This window comes from Anas acuta, chromosome 1 (assembly GCF_963932015.1).
Source record: "Anas acuta chromosome 1, bAnaAcu1.1, whole genome shotgun sequence".
Classification (NCBI taxonomy): domain Eukaryota; kingdom Metazoa; phylum Chordata; class Aves; order Anseriformes; family Anatidae; genus Anas; species Anas acuta.
In genome coordinates this window covers 148,212,641-148,231,732 of record NC_088979.1, presented here as the reverse complement: position 1 = coordinate 148,231,732, position 19,092 = coordinate 148,212,641, and the positions used below count along the sequence as shown (strand labels likewise).

The 19,092-nt window shown below is 41.3% G+C and overlaps 1 protein-coding gene across 6 annotated transcripts; it reads right to left on the bottom strand.

The window, feature by feature from the left end:
- Positions 1–277: 277 nt before the first annotated feature.
- On the bottom strand, positions 278–16,524 carry TCP11L2 (t-complex 11 like 2). Of its 6 annotated transcripts, XM_068664557.1 has the most exons (12): positions 15,901–16,199; positions 14,412–14,542; positions 13,693–13,732; positions 12,409–12,578; positions 10,944–11,076; positions 9,884–10,004; positions 8,970–9,190; positions 8,277–8,413; positions 7,046–7,233; positions 5,480–5,661; positions 3,418–3,590; positions 278–2,851 (listed from the first exon to the last, which is right to left on the bottom strand). In XM_068664557.1, exons 4-12 carry the CDS (start codon positions 12,542–12,544, stop codon positions 2,607–2,609), a joined length of 1,536 nt encoding a protein of 511 aa, XP_068520658.1. In that variant the 5' UTR covers positions 12,545–12,578; positions 13,693–13,732; positions 14,412–14,542; positions 15,901–16,199; the 3' UTR covers positions 278–2,606. The 6 variants fall into 6 exon arrangements, with proteins under 6 accessions (XP_068520658.1, XP_068520660.1, XP_068520654.1 ...); XM_068664559.1 differs by lacking the exons at positions 13,693–13,732; positions 15,901–16,199 and adding an exon at positions 16,504–16,524; XM_068664553.1 differs by lacking the exon at positions 13,693–13,732 and having other exon boundaries at positions 15,901–16,198.
- Between the last annotated feature and the right edge of the window lie 2,568 nt (positions 16,525–19,092).

Below are 19,092 nucleotides of genomic sequence, written 5' to 3'. Positions count from 1 at the left end.
GGTGCCTGGTGACAGGAGGAGGGGGAATGGGCTAAAGTTGCGCCAGGGGAAGTTTAAGTTGGATGTTAGGAAGAACTTCTTTAATGAAAGGGTTGTTAGGTACAGGAACGGGCTGCCAAGGGACATGGGCATAGCTATGAGTGAATAGAGATAGAGGACATAGGTGAACTTTGTCAAAGAGCCACGTTTAGTGGAACAACTAGTTAGTTATTTGTGCAATTAGATTAAAGCTGCTGATGTAATTGAAGAGTTACAGAAAAAGAGATGAGCCACGACGTATTAGTGCAGTCCTTTATCTTCAGCATTTGAAATAATCCATTACATTTAAGAAACAATTTGCATAAATGACATTTCAGGACAAGGGTATCACAAACAATGCATACAAAAGTTCATATATTTGCATTTTGACAAAAGTAAGCTGCTACAGAATGGCATCTTGTTTCACAAGGACAACTTCAGAGTGGAGGCAAGTGCATTTCAGCCACAGTAGCATAAACAGCATGCAAAACATGACTTTAAACAGATGCAATGTCCATGTTTGAAACATTAAATAAAAATTAAGATACATTGAACAAGCACTTGAAACATAGGCCATGCTATAAAATGCCCCAAAATTAAACAATGCAAGTAATGTATTATGATAGAATGGTCATAGTCACGTTAGACGTGTTCTTCCAATGTTCCTAAGACCCTGTTTTGGTTGAAGCTCAAAGTAGTTTCTTCCCAAGATGTTATTTCTAAAGACATAGCAAATCACTAAGACGTAATCTCCCATAATTGCTTTGGAAAAAGCATTCTCCTCCTACTGATTTTGAATTGCATTTCAAATTTTCATATGAAGTTGCACAAACCTGTTTTACCTAGTGGCACAATTACTATGTTCTAAGAGTTCCTTTCTCAGGTTTTTCAGGCTTCAGGAAATGTTCCCTTCAAAATACATACTCTGCTTCATTTTGTGCGATGTTTTTACAAGGGATAGAACAGAAGTGCACTAGAGCAATTTATTTTCTAACAAGGCATTTTGAAGAAAGTTTTCATATCATGTACCTGTGGCCAAGGTCCTTGGACACTGAGGAACAACTGGCTAGAAGTCATTTCCCTTACTAAAAAAAGTACACAATTCTGTAAAAATGGACTACAAAACCACAGTGCTGGTAATGCCCTTTTTTTTTTTTAGACCTTTATGATAGACATTACTAAATGTATGTACACAATTTGTGTGGCACATTAAACTTCTATGGGCAAGTTTTGTATCAATAAAAATAGACTAATATAAAATGTTAAAAACAAGCTATTTAACTTGTATCACATGATTTTATATATATGATGTTTTAAAAGGACCATTATATATTAAATGATCATTTTCAAGTACATTATGATTCAATTTCATAGACAAGAACATGTCTATACTAAGTATTCCAGCAGTACCTATTACCGATAATCTGAAATATGCAAAATATAATTCGTAAACTTAGAAGCTTACTTCCATATCTCTCCATTTTAAACCTACTCAATTTCTGTATGCAAGATTCTTGTCTTAAACGGGAACAAAGTATTGGAGTATTATCTGCACAAATCTTGGCACAAAAGCCAGAAGTACTTCTCACACAGACCCAGTGAGAATAAATATGATCATATTTTCAAGAATGACTAGTAATTTGGGTTTCTGCTTTGCAGACACAAGAATATCCAGAATACATTTTGAAAAACTTAGGCCCTCAACCAACAGAATACAGAAAGCAGAAATTGTTCTGCTGTACTCTAAGATCACTCCCAATGATAATATACTTTTGAGAATAAAAGTCAGAATGCCCTAAGTTAAAAATTCTTAATACCCATTAAGATCAAAGATCAGTATATACACAAATTAGAGGTTAGACTTAAGATCTGTATGACCTCCACTAGATAAATATTATATACAGACATTTGCTTCCCCACCCTAACCCCATGGCCAACATTATGCTTAAGTGTTTATCTTTAAATTCACCATTACAGTTGACAAGTATTGAATGTTCTTATTTAAAACAGTGAATGCTTCTTCTGTAACTGCTATTCTCAAAACAGCTTATAATACTGGCATTCCTTAATGTAACATAGGCTAAGTTCTAGTTCCAGTAATTGCAGGAGTACCAGAAGTTGGCCTAATATGAACCTTTTTTCTTCAAATTCTTTTCAGAATGATAGTTTTATTGGCCTTTGCTCTAAAAAAATACAACATAAGCATAGTACATTTTATCTACAAATTTGTCATCTCATAATTGCATTGCTATATGTAAATATATATTTTTAAAAACATTATGGTTTAATGGTGGCAAAAAAGTATTTCGCCAGCTCTTTCCCACTGCAAATTGTAATAAATGTTTGCCTTGAAAGGTAGTATTTTCACTATTACAAGTGGCACAATCCATTAAGCAGACTTAGTCTAAAATATATATATATATGTAGTTGAAATTAGTTTCTTTCCAGTGGATTTCAGAAACTATCCGCATTTTATAAGATGTTTCATTACCAGTCACTGGAGTGGTCTCTTCAAGCCGGGGAGTCAGATCACCATGTCTCTATTATGAAAACTGAAGGTAAAAGAAAGGGGTACAGAAATAGATTTTTCAATTGGTAGGTGCTTCTGTTTCTGTTTTCCCTATTGGTGCCTCAGGAAAAAGTAGTTTCCTAAGTATGTTTGCATAGAATGGTCCATACACTTGTTTATTAAAGTTTACAATGCTTGCATACTGAGATCCAACAAATTCCATCTCCGTCTGAATCACAGAAAGGCCTCCTGGCACAGCAGGCATACACTTCTGGAAACTTGGAAGAGCAAGCAAGCTTTTCATGAATAACTGGATCCGTTTATCTGAAACATAATATAAAGCATGCTCAGAACAAATGTAAATGCAAGATGAAACCATACTCACTTCACAAGCACCCTGTAACTCGGCACAAGAAATCCAACAATATAGATAACTATGTTCTCCCTTTCCCAAGCCCATCTTACAGAGTGAAACACTGATAGTTTTTGATAGCTGACTCCTGCAAGGCAGACTGAGCGTAAGTCTGTTCAACAAGTTAGCAAGTCCACTTCCTTTCAGGTAAAAAAATGAAAACACTGGGTTTAAACCCAAACTGACAGAAGAGAGATGAGTATCACACACATTTTCTATATTCCCCTCCAGAAATCTAGTATCTCTAAGCTTGTTTGCAAGGACACTTAAACTTTCTAGCTACAACTAACCATGCTCTGCAGCATACCAACAGCACAGCCCCCCAGTAAACAATATTTCTTTACTCTTTTGACATAGTATTTTACTGCTGTAAGAAAGTGGCTTTTAAGCATAGACAGCTGGTTGAGATTGCTGGAGGTAAGTTTTAAACTTAGCAGCTTAGACACATACAGTAAGATAATTATGTGTTCTTACTAACCGATCAAGGAACAGACAGGATTATTCTCTTCAACAATACTAGCAATTTGACCCATTAAATTATTCTGCGTTTCTGCATTGAGAGTAGGAAGACCTCTTTCAGAGAGAGACCCATTCACTTTGCTGCAAATCTGGACACCAATAGCATTCAGAGCTTCCTTCAAATCAAAAGTTCTGGAAGAAAGAAAAGAAAAGAAACTTTTATGGCTTCCGTAGCAGTTTCAGGTGAATTCACTACTCCTTTTTCCTTTTGTTTTCTCTGCGGAGAGCAGGCTGAGAGAATACAGATGAAGTTGTCATTTGATCTTGCAGATGTGTACTTCTACAGATACATCAGAAATCTTTGCCTGTAAGATAATGATACTAATCGGGATTCAAATGGGAAAAGTCATTTTAAGTGTGCAGTGATGACACCAATTCACTTTGACCTTATGCTTACATATTATCCAGGGCCAAATTCATAACATTTCATGAGGAAAAAAGTAAAATAGCTTCATTTGAAACTCTAAGACCCCATGAGACTTGCTTGCAGTGCAAGTTGCAGGAGTATTAGCAGCAGACAGATAGCTTAAACTACCTAGAGTAAGTTTGAAGGAACTGGCAAAAATGACTTGGCAGATGTACTGCCACAGCCTCTCAGGTATTAGAATAGTCCAGTTGGAATGGATCTATAAAGATCATTGAGCCTAACTGGATGACCACTTCAGGACTAACCAAAAGTTAGAGTATATTAAAGGCATTACCCAAACATTTCTTGAACACTGACAGGCATAGGTAATCAACCAACTCCTGTTACAGTGTATGACCACCCTCACAGTAAAGAAATTTTCCTCATTACCTAGTCTGAACCTCTCTTGATGCAGCTTTGTACCATTCTTATTTATTCCGTCATTGGTTACCAGAGAGAACAGATCAGCAGAGTCCAGAGAAGGGTGACGAAGCTGGTGAGGGGCCTGGAGAACAAGTCCTACAAGGAGCGGCTGAGGGAGCTGGGCTTGTTCAGCCTGGAGAAAAGGAGGCTCAGGGGCGACCTTATCGCTCTCTACAGGTACCTTAAAGGAAGCTGGAGTGAGGTGGGGGTTGGTCTGTTCTCCCATGTGCCTGGTGACAAGATGAGGGGGAACAGGCTAAAGTTGTGCCAGGGGTGTTTTCGGTTGGATGTTAGGAAGAACTTCTTTACCGAAAGGGTTGTTAGGCATTGGAATGGGCTACCCAGGGAAGTGTTGGAGTCACCATCCCTGGAGGTCTTTAAAAGATGTTTAGATGTAGAGCTTAGTGATATGGTTTAGTAGAGGACTTGTTAGTGTTAGGTCAGAGGCTGGACTCGATAATCTTGAGGTCTCTTCCAACCTTGACATTTCTGTGATTTCCCTTCCTTGGGAGTGGTAGAGCAGTAAGATCACCTCTCAGCCTCCTTTTCTGCAGACTAGCCAACCCAAGCGTCCTCAGTTTCTTCTCCTTGTAGGACATGCCTTCCAGCTCCTTTACCAGCCTTGTTGCCCTCCTCTGGATGCTTTCAAGTACCTTAACATCCTTTTTATATTGTAGAGCCCAGAACTGCACACAATATCCAAGGTGAAGCTGCACCAATGCAAAATATATTGTGGAAGAGAGTCGCCTCCTGTGACTGGCTGGCTGTACTGTGTTTAATGCACCCTAAAATGCAGTTGCCCTTTTGGTTGCAAAGGCACGCTGCTGGCTCACATTGAGCCTGCTGTTGACCGGCACCCCAGATCCCTTTCTGCAGGGCTGCTCACTAGCCACTTGGCTCCCAGCACGTACTTGTGGCTTGTGTTATCAAGACTATACAAATGAACTTTAGGGCTAGGCTCCAAAGTCTGCGAAAGTTACACCATCAAGACTAAGACTTCATTAAAAAACAACTGTGAAAATGTGTCACATGCAGTGGACTTCCATTGTAGAGGGCTTCAGATGGCACTAAATTTTAATCTGTATCTATTATCAACAAGCAGTGGCTATGACATCTGAACTGTTCCCAGGAGTTCTCAGATCCACTTGGTTATTTCCTGTTAACAAATGAGGAGTGATAAACAAGGCCTTACTTCTTGCTCATGCCTTCAAGAAGAGGAACGGAGACCCTTTTCAGTTGCTCAGCAAAATCCGGCACATCTACAATTGCTGCACCCACCATATTGTTTGTTATGAGGCAAACACAAGCTATTATTTTTAACTGATTCAGCTTTTCTCTCAACTCTTGAAGACGAACTTCATCTGTTATTAGAGTCTAGAAGCAGAACAAGAATACCAGTTTAGGAATATGGAGGAAAGAGACAGGATTTAGTCATGAAACATTAACATTTTCAATTAACAAACATACAAAGTCAGAAGAAACAGCAGCCGAAGTGTTCTGAATATGAAGTACTGCACAAAGTGACCTTATGAGTACCAGAAGTCAGTCTGTGGTAGGGAAGAAAAGTAATGCCTCCAGTTCAGAGAACACTGAAGAAACTGCTTTTTATTTTTCTTCACTGACAATAATTTGTGGCCAACAGTTCAGCCCACAATGTCAGATGCTTGGCGAATCCAGGGGACATGGAAGTGATCAGAGTTACAGACAAAATAGTCTTCTGGATTCAGCTGTCCTTTGAAAAATGCCATAATCTGCAACTGATGGGTAGTGATGAACAGCTGTGCATGACAAACCAGTTTAACCAGAGCAATTTCCACAAGCCACCTATAACCTACTACAAACCAAAAAGCCAGCTGATCATTCCAATAATGCAATTCCCACAGCAAGATCTGGTTTTGTGTTTTTTTGTTTCCTTTTTAAGGTTATAGAATGAGCTCATTCTATCAAATCCTCCCCCCCACACACACTGAGAAGCAGGGAATTAACATCCAGCTGTTTGGTAGTAATTTCATACTGTGACAATGTAACAACCTAGATCCAGAGGATATCTGTATATAGCTCTTATTCAAAATTGTTGAAAGGAAGGTAAAAGAAAGGTAGTGTCCCTTTCTTCCACTTAAAGGGCGTGCTAAGAGCATCCCTACATAGCTTCCAAGTTCTCTGCCAAGCCACTAACTATATCTAAGATGTTCACTGCAGTTGATAATTTTAACCCTGACTGACAGCCAATTTCAAACTGGCTTTATTTAAAGCGGCAGAGGTCAGTAATCAGTAGCAGGAGGGAAAACTCAACGATTCTTGAAGCAGTAGTTTATATGCATTGAGAAATGGTGAGTATCTAATGTAGAGAGAGCTTCATATTTTTAAATGATTGAGTGTAAGAACGATTCACAGCTTGATCCCACCAATCCCTGTTTCTGCTCTGAGGAAAACCAAGACACCACAGACAGTTCTCTCAAAAAGAAAGCAAGCCAAATGCTGTCAGTACAAGGCCCAGCCTTTGGCCATGGCTCAGACTGCTCTTAGGGCAGAGCTGGTGAGCTATGACTAAATAGAGAGAAAGCACCCTAAACTTTTCTAGTTGATGATTTGTCTATCTCTTAGTCCAGAAAATGAGACTAGCATATATTCAATTTCACTATTCAGAAGATTAAGAACTGCAAGAGAATATTCATTTATTGTCATTAATATCAGGATTATTATACTGCAGGAATATTTTCTTATAGCTAGAATTCTGAAGACACTGGAACACACTTACTTCTGGAATTGTTTTGTGGTAATCCCATTGTAACAGTTTCAAGTAGCCATTGTTTAGCACCAGTGTAGGACTAATATTTGATTTAGAACTATGATCAGCACCAGAGGATGATGAAGATTCATCAGAAATGGATGACAATTCATCTTCTATTGATTCCTTTATCCATTCCGTTGTGAGATCCAGAGCACCTATGCATTGCAAATCAGCAGATTTATTGCATGCTTCCATCAAAACAAGCAGTAGCTTGAGGAAGAGTTACATATACATAAATAAGATTAAAGTATTTCTAAAAACTAATCATAGTGGATGCTAGGCCTTCATAGAAGTCAATTTCTCCTTCACTTTACACTGACCATCCACTGATCACCTTAATATTCTAGCTAGTTTGCAGAAACCCAACAATAAATTGTTATATTTCAACCAAGATTTTGTAGGAGGAAAAAAGAAAATTAAGTCCAAGACCCCAAACCACTTTTTCCTTTCAGGGAGGCCATTTATTTGTTGGGGCACAAGGCTGGAAAGAAGAAGTGAAAGCAAGTATAACAATGAATGAAAGTTTTTAAAGAGTTCCTTCACAGTCTGTGTATATGAACACTGCAGACTTTATCAGTAGCTCAGGGTTCCCATTTTAGAAGCCTCTGCTTCAGATGTCAGTAAGCTTACTCCCCCCTCCCCCAAACATTCTCCTAAAGACCACTTAGCACTATTATACAAAATCTGAAGTAGTGGATCAAGTTGACCTAAAGAAACTTTTCAGAGCCTGTGTTTTGTTTATTAAAAAGATACTGATCCCATCCCTTCCAACTTCCAGGCACATTGTTTTTCCTTGTTTACCTCAGACTATCAGATTTCCTGGCTACAAAAGAGAAAGTCTCACTTCTCAAAATGCAGGGCTACCGTCTGGAGGCAGAAAAGAGCCACTGTTGTTTCTTTAGATACCAATCAATCAGACAAATACAAATTTGTCAGAAAATGCCACAGGTAACAGATGAAAATGCTTAAAAACAGACTAAGCAATTAACCATTGGTAGCTTGCTTGTCAAAGAATTTTTTGTATTACTTTCTTCTTTTCCAAAGAAGAAACTGGAATTTTCCTCTAAGTAACTGTAATTGAGAGACTTCATAGCATGTCTTTAAATAGTTTGTTTTTCAAAAAAAAAAAAAAAAAAAAAAAAAAAAAAAAAAAAAAAAAAAAAGTAAAGGTTTAAGTAAAATACAGCATGATACCTACTTGGTGTTTCTTCGAGAATTTCCTGGAATTTTGTTCTTTCATAGTCCACCAAGTTACGCTGAAGGTATGGTCTAAGGCACTGAATTGTGTAATTGGCCATATCCATTTTCATCAGGTCCAGAACGTGGAATATTTGTCTGAAGAGAGGAAGTTTAAAGTAAGATAATTAGAATAGACTATTGATTTTAAACAGTATATGCATTACCACTGTAAGCCCAGTTCTAGAAGGAGCCTCCTTCATTGGTATCAGTGTAGCAGACAACGTTACTTATTTACCAAGATACCCAAGGGAAGCATGCAATAAGCAGTTCAAGGAGGAACAGCAAGAATATGCCCTTTTAATTTTGTAAGGATGAAGGAGACCAAACCAGCTGTCTCAGAAATGCATGTTATTGTAAGAGTGCTTTTTTATTGTTGTTCAGTGGCTTAACTATTCAGATTTCATAGTTTTAATCTAGGTGTTCTACCCATTTCATTAAGATAAACATAATATTCCAGTCACAGCATGCTGTAGCACCGCTCCCCCAGCTGTAATGCTTCTGCTGTAAAGCTTTACTTTGAAAACTGGTATTATGCAGATTGCCATCACTGAAGACTAGGACTTTTTCCCCCCCTTCTTCCACTGCCCAGTATGCTCTATCAGGTTAGAGATTTCCCCCCCCACCCCCTGTATAAAAACAGCTAAATACCAACCTCAGCAATTCTACGATATTGTCAGTTGCTTTTAACTGTTTTATATCGTTGTCTCTAATTGGAGCACATAACTTCCCCATAGTATTGATGATGTAGTTAGCTAGCCCATGAATATCAACAGCATTGTGTTCTGCCTGCTGTCTTATAAGATCCGTATCGAGAACTTCACAAATTTGATTTTGAATTCTGTTTGCTCCAGGAGTCAGGAAAGAAAGAAGAATCTGAAGTAGGGGGAAAAAAAATGAAAAGCTTATCAATAAAATCAAAGCACTTAGTTAACATGCTAAAATATTAATTTCAAGTGTATTTAGCTGACTAACAAGTTATATTAAGACTGGACATCATCTAAAGTAGCAGGAAAAAGCCGTATTAAAAGGATCACAGTACAGTTCTGCAAAAACACTCGAAGTCTGCTGACATGCTTTCTGGTTCAGACTCTTTCAAAAATCTTAAGTTAGTAAATGCTCGCTCTACAGGGCAGCTTCCCCATTTTTGGAAGACTTAGTATTGTGAGAGGATTGAAGATTTTTATGTTCCTTCTTGCACTGATCACAAGGGAATCTATTTGGGCAGGTACAATCACATTTACACTCCTGGTCACACAATGAACTCAGAATGTAGCCAAACAAACTAGTGGAGGTGCAAAGCTTTGAGAAAAGAGCTGACTTGCAGCTAACCACCCTGCAACAAAAGCTGATTGGACATACCACCATGTGTGTAGCCATATTCACTGTCAATACAAATCTATTTAGACACCTATTGCTACTGTAGTTCTGAATAATAAGTTTCTTCTTAGAAGTAGGAACTTGAAGGTGTTGGCTTTTTTGTAAGTTAACATACCCTTCAGTGAAATAAGAGGCTCTCAGACCTAAGCTGCAAAAACAGTATTGGAGGGGGAGGGAAAAAAAAGTTACCTCCTTTATTTCCTCAAAGAGCTTGATAGCATGTTCATATTCCGGAGGATCTTCATTCAGTTCCGATTCCAAATGATCCCAAAATGCCTTATGTACAATTCGTTTCACTGTGCCCACTAAGCTGTGGAGTAAGTCAATTACAGACAGAGAAAGAGACTACTAAATAGCTTTCATCCTTGGTCAAAGTGCTTTACGTTAGCCTAATGACTTTTTGGGAAACACAACTCATTGACACTCGTCACAACCTGCAACACTATCTTTCTTGTGCTGTGGATCATCATCTCCTAAAACACGATTTACACCAAGAAGTCTTTCCTAAAACATTACTTTAGGAAATGGTGCTAGCAATTCAGATTTAGACATACCTTCCCTTTTTCCTTATCAAATACATACTGATTCACTAACCTTGTGTGTTATGTGCTAAGTCTTAAAAACTATTCCTTTGTATAGCCAATTATCATTTAAGGGATTTGCACAATTAAAAACCTGTTTGTCTTTTTACATGTATGTTTTCCAGAGGAAAGATGAGGTGTTTTTTTAAGTCAAAAATGTCCGCAATTAAGGAAATTTTAAATATATATATACTAGGGTATTTCTGGAGAACTTTTGCATCTCTTCTGAGGTAGTATTAGAGATAAGCTTATGATGAGCTTTACCTTCTTATCACCATAGGACAAGGATGCTACTATAGGTTACATAGAAGCCCATCATTTCATCTTTTCCACAGAACACCACTCCTCATCTTCACTACGGGAATTGATATGGCATTAGCCTTTTCCTTTCCACATTGTATTTAAGACAGAGCATCATATTCTCCAAGACAGCGTATCAACTCAGCTGGACTACAGAATTTGATCTGAGCAAGACAGCTGACTCCTAGAGTTGTTATAAACATCCATAGGCATTCAGAAATGCAACAGGTATGTGTTGTTTTTTCTTTGTTTTTTTGGGGGTAGGTTGCTGTTATTTTGGTTTTCTTTTTATTTTAGGTGCTCCTGCATTTCTCCTCTCTTCTCAAACCTGCTTTATTTTTTTTTTTTTGCAAAATTCATGTTCCTACCTGTTCTGTGGAAGGTCTTCATGTTTTATGCAGAAATTTGCATTTACAGCAATTTCATGAGCTAATGTCAAGTCTGTCAGATTTCTTGCAGCTGCCATCAGTTCATCAAATGTAACCATCTTGGGAGGACTTGCTGAAGGAACAAATGATCAAGTCAAAACACTATAGTAGATAAACGCAATTGAAAGCTTTAATAAAAGTTAGCAGCCTTGCATGAAAGTAACAAGGCAATAAATATTGTTCCTTGATAACCAGACTCTAGTACTTTAGAAGAAACAAGCTAGGATTACCAGACCTTTATATCTTCTTAAAACACTAACTCAGGAAACTCCCAGCTTATCGGGGGTGTGTGCACACGGGTGGGTAATAACCACGTAAACCTCATAACATTTTGAAAAGCAGTTTCATATTTTCACATCTTAACTGAGGTGGCTTTTTTCATTTAAAACAAGATCTTATACTCCACAGATTTTCTGTAGACTGTTCTACAAAACCCACCAGAGCAAAAGCACAGGCAGTAACAGATACCAGATTTCCATTATAATCCTGAGCACATGGTAACAGCTACATCATGTCTTTTATTGCCTGTAAAGAAGATTCTGAAGATACTGACTTAAGAACCCCTCACTTATGTACCATAGCAGATGCATCATTAAGTTATACTCCCTTTTCACAAATATGTATCAAGGATATGACAGAAACTTTAAAGCGTACTTGAAAGCAGGACTAAGTTTCTAAAACCCAAGCTTCTAACCTCCCAAATTCTCTCATTTAATTTTTGTGATTGTCCTGTCATTAGTAGTCTTTGGAAGCTTAAAGAACCAGCTGCCAATTGCAGCTCCACTAACATACTGATTTTAATATAAGATTTCACTTATACAGATGCTAAATGAGTTGTGTGTATGATCTAAGAATGCTTAGAGATATGAGCATTAAGCACATTTTATGCAGGCTTTTATTTATCAGTGCTCATTCAAAATACCTTCTCTTGTGTAAATACGTTTTCTGTTTGATCCTGGTATTTAATCAAAGAATAAAAGCTATCGTATTAACTTCATGTACCTTTGTGTAGCCTATAAATTAGTTTTATAATAGATTTAATTTTTAACTGTATGGACCAAACAGAAGAAATCAACCCTTTGCATATAAAGTCATACATAGTTGGTTGAGTGGGAGGTGGGAGATGCTACCAATGTTAAGATTAGTTTAAGACTAGGATACCCATGGTGGCTCACTCTCTTTAAGCTAAGGAAAGCAGCACACAGGAAGCCCTCACAGGTACAGCTATTAGTGGTATTGCACTCAAAGAGACGCGCTGCTCCACTGCCAAGAGAAAGCCATGCCTTTCTCTTAACACTCAAACACAGAATCAGACTCTGTGGTTCTACCCGCTATGTGAAAGAGCAACAGAATAAGTTAGTCTTCTGTGTCTCTGCATAGCCCAGTAAGGTTGAAATATGCTTACAAGCTGGAGAACTGGGTTTGCTTGAAGAATCGCTGTTAAAGCTCTGTCTTGAATACTCAGAGTCACTCGAAGAAGCTGTGCTTTCAGAGAGGCGCGAAGAATCTGAATCACTGTTCTGGTCATCGCTGAGAGGCATCGTGATTCACTTTAGCTGATACAGTAAACAAGACCTGAAAGACAAAACACACATCTCACAAAAGCAGCACTTCCTATGTTTTTTGATTCTCAAAGCTGGGTACTGACCATTATACTGTGAACAAGGAAGAAGTAGTCACCTTTCTGAAAAAGTGTTACAAAAAGGATCTGGCTTTACACGTGCAAAATCATGCAGTTATTAATAAATGACATCTCTACTTTCTGCTGTTTCATACCTTACTGACTCTAACATAACCATTCTGTAAACTGGTTAGATTTAAAACATAAAGGACCACCCACAGTAAACCCAAAGCTTCTTGCTGTCATAACGTTGGAAGTTCTGTCTTAAAATGTAAAGGCACTCCATTTCTCACGGTGTTACATCATCCCACCATGTGACTTCACCATCAAGTAATTTTTAGCAATTAGCTTCTTTCCACAAAGAGACTGCACTGAGAGTACGAACTCTGAAGCAAACAAAGAGCTTGCTAGGGAAGAACAGGCAAATAATTCAGAATATTAAGCTTCTGGCAGGGTGTCTCAGGAAGCCTGACCTGCTGCTTTAGGTGTCTTTGCTCACTCTCAGACTGACAATGGCATAGACTCGATAAATACTCCTTCAAGGGAGGAAGTGTTTTAATTCAAACAGCAACTCTGAGCCTCTAGCACTACACTCAGCATACGTGACAACCTCATGAGAACTATCATGCTTTATTGTGCTTCTGTCTGCATAAGGAAACTGCCTGCCAGGCAGATAATCCACAACTACAGAGAATTTGGACGGCTGCATAGTTCAATGGAGATGATTAACAGTTCTAAAACAGGAAGCAAGAAATATGTTAATGATCATATTAAAATGAGAAACTGGAAGTCAAGTCATAACTACTCCCAAAGGAATTTGGCCCAGATTCCAAAAGTAGCTGTCCATCTTTGGTTACGGCCACAAAGTATTCTGTAGTAGACTTCATTAAGAGACACAGCCAGTAACGCTTCTATCAGCAAGTTTAAGATATTTCACTTCCATGAGTCAATGTATTGTAGGGTTGAGAGGTGGACAAAAGGGGATGAGGATGAAGACTTCTCTGTGTTGGCTCCCAGGATCAGCTTAGCATGTTTGACTTCTTGAGTACCAGCTCATAGTGGACATACCTTTAGAACTTGTTGAGTTATTCCACTGATGAATACTTCCCTGTTAATTGAGATGATTAACAGTTAGGTGTTTGTTTCCTCCTCCTTCCCCAGGAGGAAGGAAGATGTATTTGAGTGCCTTTTTGCTACAATGTTATGCTGGTTTTTGTCAAGAGACTTATATCAGCAAGAACAGCTGACAGCTTATCAACTTACTGGGGAAGCCAGTGAGACTTTTAATCACTGTATAGGAGGTCATAGGTTCTCGACTTACAGCTTTAGCTGTGATACTTTTAACTTTTATCAGAAGTGATAAAATCAATGTTTTAACAAAATTGAAAACAAACAGGTATTTAAAATAGTATTGTCTAGACAAGACAGCAAGTTGCTAGAAAACCTGGAAAACCAAAAGGCTCTGAGATTTGACTTGGAAATTGCATTTGTCTAAGTTACAATTATGAATGACTCATGTTCATGTTACGCAAGAATCAAGCTATTTCTTCTAGTAAAATTTGTGTTACAGACCTCTAAAGCTGACTAGAAACTACTTGTGATGAGTAACCGAAGTGTAGAAACACTGCATGTTCCTGATACGGAACTGCTTGCTTATAGTAACCCTACAGAGCCTGCAAAACATACATTAAACCCCCATCTATTGCTTCTGGATCAACACCAGAACACACTGTTTCCAGGTTTTCATCACGTAAAAAGCCTCTTTATGAATACTTTAAATAACTAACCTTTAAAAAGTTAATGTTGCATGTGGTCCATGGGAAAAAGTGATTAGCGTTGTTAGACGTGTACTGGCCCAAAAGGTCATGTGAATCCCTCGCCTAGTAAGAGCGCTTCGAGATGTGTCTAAGGTTCAGGTCTAGGTATTAAGAGAACACGGAAGAGATCAACAGCAATTAAAGAAAAAATCTCTCATAATTTATACATCATTTTAAGATCTTTCACTTAGCCGTAAAATTCAAACAACAAATATTCACATTAGTAATATTCAGATTTGCAGAGCGCTCCTAACAGAAGTAGGGAACCAGCCACGAAAGCAAGTCAGCACTGCCATTTTCTATCACAGTCTCATACTCAAGACCAAGCAGTTGATGTATACAGGATTTTAATTTCCACCTTAAGTCTTCATATGGCACTTCTAGCAAAGTATCTTTTGACAACAAGTCCTTGCATCTCCAAAGATGTTACTTATTTTGACGTACTGAGACCATGCCTGCTCCTGCACATATACAGACAGCAGACGTGCCAGTAGGGGCCTTCAGAAAGTTTGCTTTAAATCAGTTCTAACCATGCAACATCTGAATAAACACCACAATACTTGCCAGGGTAAGTATATTTCCTAGTAGCGTGCCACAAACGGAATGGTAAAGGAAGAAAATGGGTGTAATCTGCAAGTTCAGAACATTATTGCTAAATTCTAAGTTTAGGAGAGAGAAGGTAGGAAGTACAAAGTAAACGCAGGTGAATACACAAGCAGCATCTGGATGCGCCATCTACAGTTTAACTGTGCTGCACAACAGCTAAAAAGGATAAAGGGAAGAGCGTTCATTGAGAACATCAAAGAAGTACAAATCAGAAAGGGCTTTTCTAATTACTTACAACAATAGGGCACTGAGTTACTCCGTCCTTTCTTTACAGCATGTACTGAAAGAGCTCTGCCTTACGCCTTGGCAGGCAGCTCAGAGCTTCTCAGAAGTTACCGAGGGCCAGCTCACAAGTAACTTTAGGCGCAGATACGCTGAATAACACCGCAACCTCCCCAAATCGCCTCACGTTTCCCTGCTCCCCGTGCTGCCGGCGGGGCGCCCCGCGGAGCCCTCCTCCTCCTCCTCCTCCTCCCCCGGCCGGCTCCGGCTCCTCCTCCTCTTCCTCGGCAGCGGCCGAGCCAAACAAACAGCGTCTCCAGGGCCGGGCCGCGGGGGGAGGAAGAAGGAGGGAGGAGGGGAAGGGGGGGCGAGCTCTGCCTGCCCCGCTGAGGCGAGCCCGGCCGCCGGGACCCCCGGGGAAGGAGCCGGGGATGGGAGCCGCGGCTCCGCGCTGCCGGCGAAGCCTTGGGGCTGCCCGGGCAAGGACAGGGCAAGGCAGGGCAGCTCAGGGCAGCCCGCAGCGGAGCCCCCCGCCCCCTAACCCGCCCCCCGCCCCTCAGAGCGGCTCCCTCAGAGCCGCGCTGGCCCCGCGGTGCTGGTGCCGGTCCCGGTCTCGGTGCCCCCCGCTCACCGCGCCCCGCAGCTCGGCCTCCTCCGGCGCGGCGCTCGCCGGGGCTTTAAACGCCCCCCCCCCGGCCTTATGTAGCCGGCCCGGGCGCTGAGTGCCTTCCCCGGGCGCGACCATCTCTGGCGGGGCTGTGCAACGCCGTCCTGCCCGCTCGCCGCTGCCAGCCCCGGCGGCTTAGGGCCGTGCTTCCCTTCGCGAATAAACACGGAGCCGCTCTCCTCGCCCTGCCCGGGTCCGAGCGGCAGGCGAGGAGCGGCAGGGGGTGAGAAGGGAGGGATCCTTCGGGGCTCTCCCCCCTCCCGGCGCAGAATGGGCGCTGCCGGCGGTGTTTACGGAAGAGCCGCCTCGCTCCGCGCTCGCCCCGCTGAGCGCCGCCTCCCGGGGCCGCTGCGCCCCCACAGCGGGGGGAGGGAGGGTAGGGGGCAGAGAGGGCGCTGCACGGTGCCGGCAGGGGAAGGGGCAGCGCCTCAGGGCTGTGTCGCCCCCTCTGTGTGCACTTGGCTGCTCGGGGAGCTCTAACGAGCTTTGCCTGCCCTCCCGACTGAAGGGGGGTGAGCCCCCCGCCATCTTGTCCCCCCCTGCTCCTGCCCCCCCCCGCCATCTTACCGCGGGGCGTTCAGCCGCCCATTGCTCACGGCTGTGGCATTGCGAGGCCCGCCGAGGAACGTAGCACCAAGCACGGAAACACTGTCATTATAAATGCCTGGCTGCTGAACGCACTGACCTCAGGCACCAGGTGATGACCCTGTCACGGTCACCGCCGAGTCCTGTCACGGGGGGGATCTGCGCTGACAGCGCCTCGCCTACCGGGAAGCACGGAGGGCGAAAGGCTGGCAGTCATTTCTGAGGCAGGGACTCACGAAATCAAGCCCTGTGGGATAGATACTGTGTTCACGCTGACCAAAGCCCACTCTAGGTCCTATTAATTTTCCCTCTGCTCTAAAAGCGAGGTGCTTGCTCACAGAGATGCACAGCACCTGTCAGCCCTGCTGCTTTGCTTCGAGTCCAGCCGTCAGAGACATTAAATGGGATTAAGTCCACCAGGCTAATCCGCTTGGTTCCATAAGGAAGACGGCATTTTAAATAACCATTTGTACTGCTTTGCCCCAGTTTTTGCATGTCACGTGGCAATGACGATCAGACAGGCTCATACGAGCTTTGGAGAGGATGGACTGTGACAGCCTACAGCTGGACAACGTTGTGCAGGGCTGTTTTCACTTCCAAAGACATTGTTTATTACCTGTTTCATCCACTTTGGACTGCTGATGCCCTTTGTTAGTTAACCAGCTGTATCATCTAAAACCGTACAAATAGCACTTGGAGCAAACACCAGGGCCGGTGATTCAGGGCCCATTTTGTGTACTCCCTCTGTGAGCCAGCAGTTGCAAAAGCCTGTGGTGCTCAGTGGCTCAGCCTGAACATGGGGGAAAAGGGATGCCCCAGCCTCACCATAGTTAGTAAACTAACTTCTGAAAATATACCAAAAAGGGATGGCTTTAAAAATCATTTTATTTTAGCCACAGCAGTGCCTTTCTGCCACGGCACATTAGCTGTTTTGGAGACCACTCTAAAGTACCTAGCTTTCTTTATGGCTCTACAGAGAGACAGAGGCATCTGTACGTATCACAGAGGCACTAAGGGCTTGCTTAAAGATTCCAGTGCAAAAGCCAAGAATAAGTTAGACACTGCAGTACCCAGCACTTAGCCACCTTTTTGGTTTCAATTCCTTCACTGTCCAGAGACAGTGAAGCTATAGGCTGCTATCTAGATCTTGAAATAAATTACCGACTGTGGAGATTTTCACCACAGAAATGTCACTAATTTCTTATCATCTGCAGCTTCTGAAATGTGAACCAGGAAAATAATTTTGCAGCTTTTAAATTCATTCTAGTCAATTAAGAATATCGGTGTCCATATCTAATGTAGGACATGCAGGCACAAGTTCAAAAGTTAGACTGGTGTCTCTCTTTGGTCTTAATTATTGGCCTTTCATTAGAAAACCGCTGGTAATTGAAATGAAGGACTAATGTGTGCTCAGCCTTTGCAGCGAGTTACATCATAACTCTTCCTGACTGTTATCAGTAAAACTAGCAGAGGCAATAAAGCCTACAATTAACACACTGTTTTATCCTGCCAATAGCAGCACTGCTACCGAGTGGGTAAGAAGGGCAGCTGCATCTGGCCTCGCAGGTCAGAAATGTCCCAGCATGTGGCTAACTGATGGTTAGAGTGGGAGGAGAGGGAAAGGACAAGGCTGTGTTGTTGTTTACACCAGGGCCCATGACAACTAAGTTGAGAACATAACTTGAAGTCACAAGATATTTTGTCCTAATCCTAATAACTGAGTCAGGCATACTGGCTTTAGCGCTAACAGATGGATGTTAAGACTCTGGGTTGACTGAGAACATCAAGCCCAGATTTGATAATAGGCTCAAGAGTGAGACAAAAAGTCTACAAAGCAGGTGTAAAGATGCTTTCTCAGCCTGCTCTTCAGTTGATTTTCCTGGATGCCAGGGAGAAATAAGTCTTGTGAGAATGAAACAGGATTGTTGTTTTTTTTTTTTTTTTCCCACTGAAGTATTTAGCTTCAAATTCACACAGAGGCATAACGGAATAGTGAAACTTCTGAAAGAAAACAGTACATCAGTAAACATCACAACTGTGCCAGACTGCAGCACCTTGCTACTTTACCACTGCAACAAAGTCCTAATGCACTCTCCCCTCAACACTAGTGATCTCTTTTTCTATACAGAGGAAAAGGAGAGTTTGGCCCACTGTGTCAAATACAATAAGAAGTTGTCTGTAAAATTATATTCTGGCTTAGAAATAGTTTGCATTGGTTCCTTGGTGAGAAAAGCCTTAGTTAAGTCTTTGTCACTGCCAAGCCAGAGAAGGAGAAACAGTATGGCAGTTACCTACACTGCCTTACTACCTGAAACAGACTTACATCCTTTGATGCCTAGCACTGATAATCCTCTTGACTGTTGTCTCTGGTATACCCATGTCTCCATTTGTATGATAAACTCTATGAAGTAAGTTGCTTCAGAACAAAAATCCTGGGTCTTAAGGTACTGCTACAAAGCCTGGCTTTTCTAGGCCCTTCCTAAACAGAAATCTGAGATCCCAGTTGTCCTAAAGTGTACGACCACTAAGGCTGTGTCTAGATGTTCATTGTGGAAACTCCAGTGTTAGGTG

Coding starts and splice junctions, on each gene's coding strand:
- TCP11L2 (XM_068664559.1), bottom strand. CDS start 12,544: ATGCCTCTCAGCGATGACCAGAACAGTGATTCAGATTCTTCGCGCCTC. Junction 11,077..12,408: donor CAAACCCAGTTCTCCAGCTT/GTAAGCATATTT, acceptor TTGTTCCTTCAG/CAAGTCCTCCCAAGATGGTT. Junction 2,852..3,417: donor TCCTGTCTGTTCCTTGATCG/GTTAGTAAGAAC, acceptor ATTATGTTTCAG/ATAAACGGATCCAGTTATTC.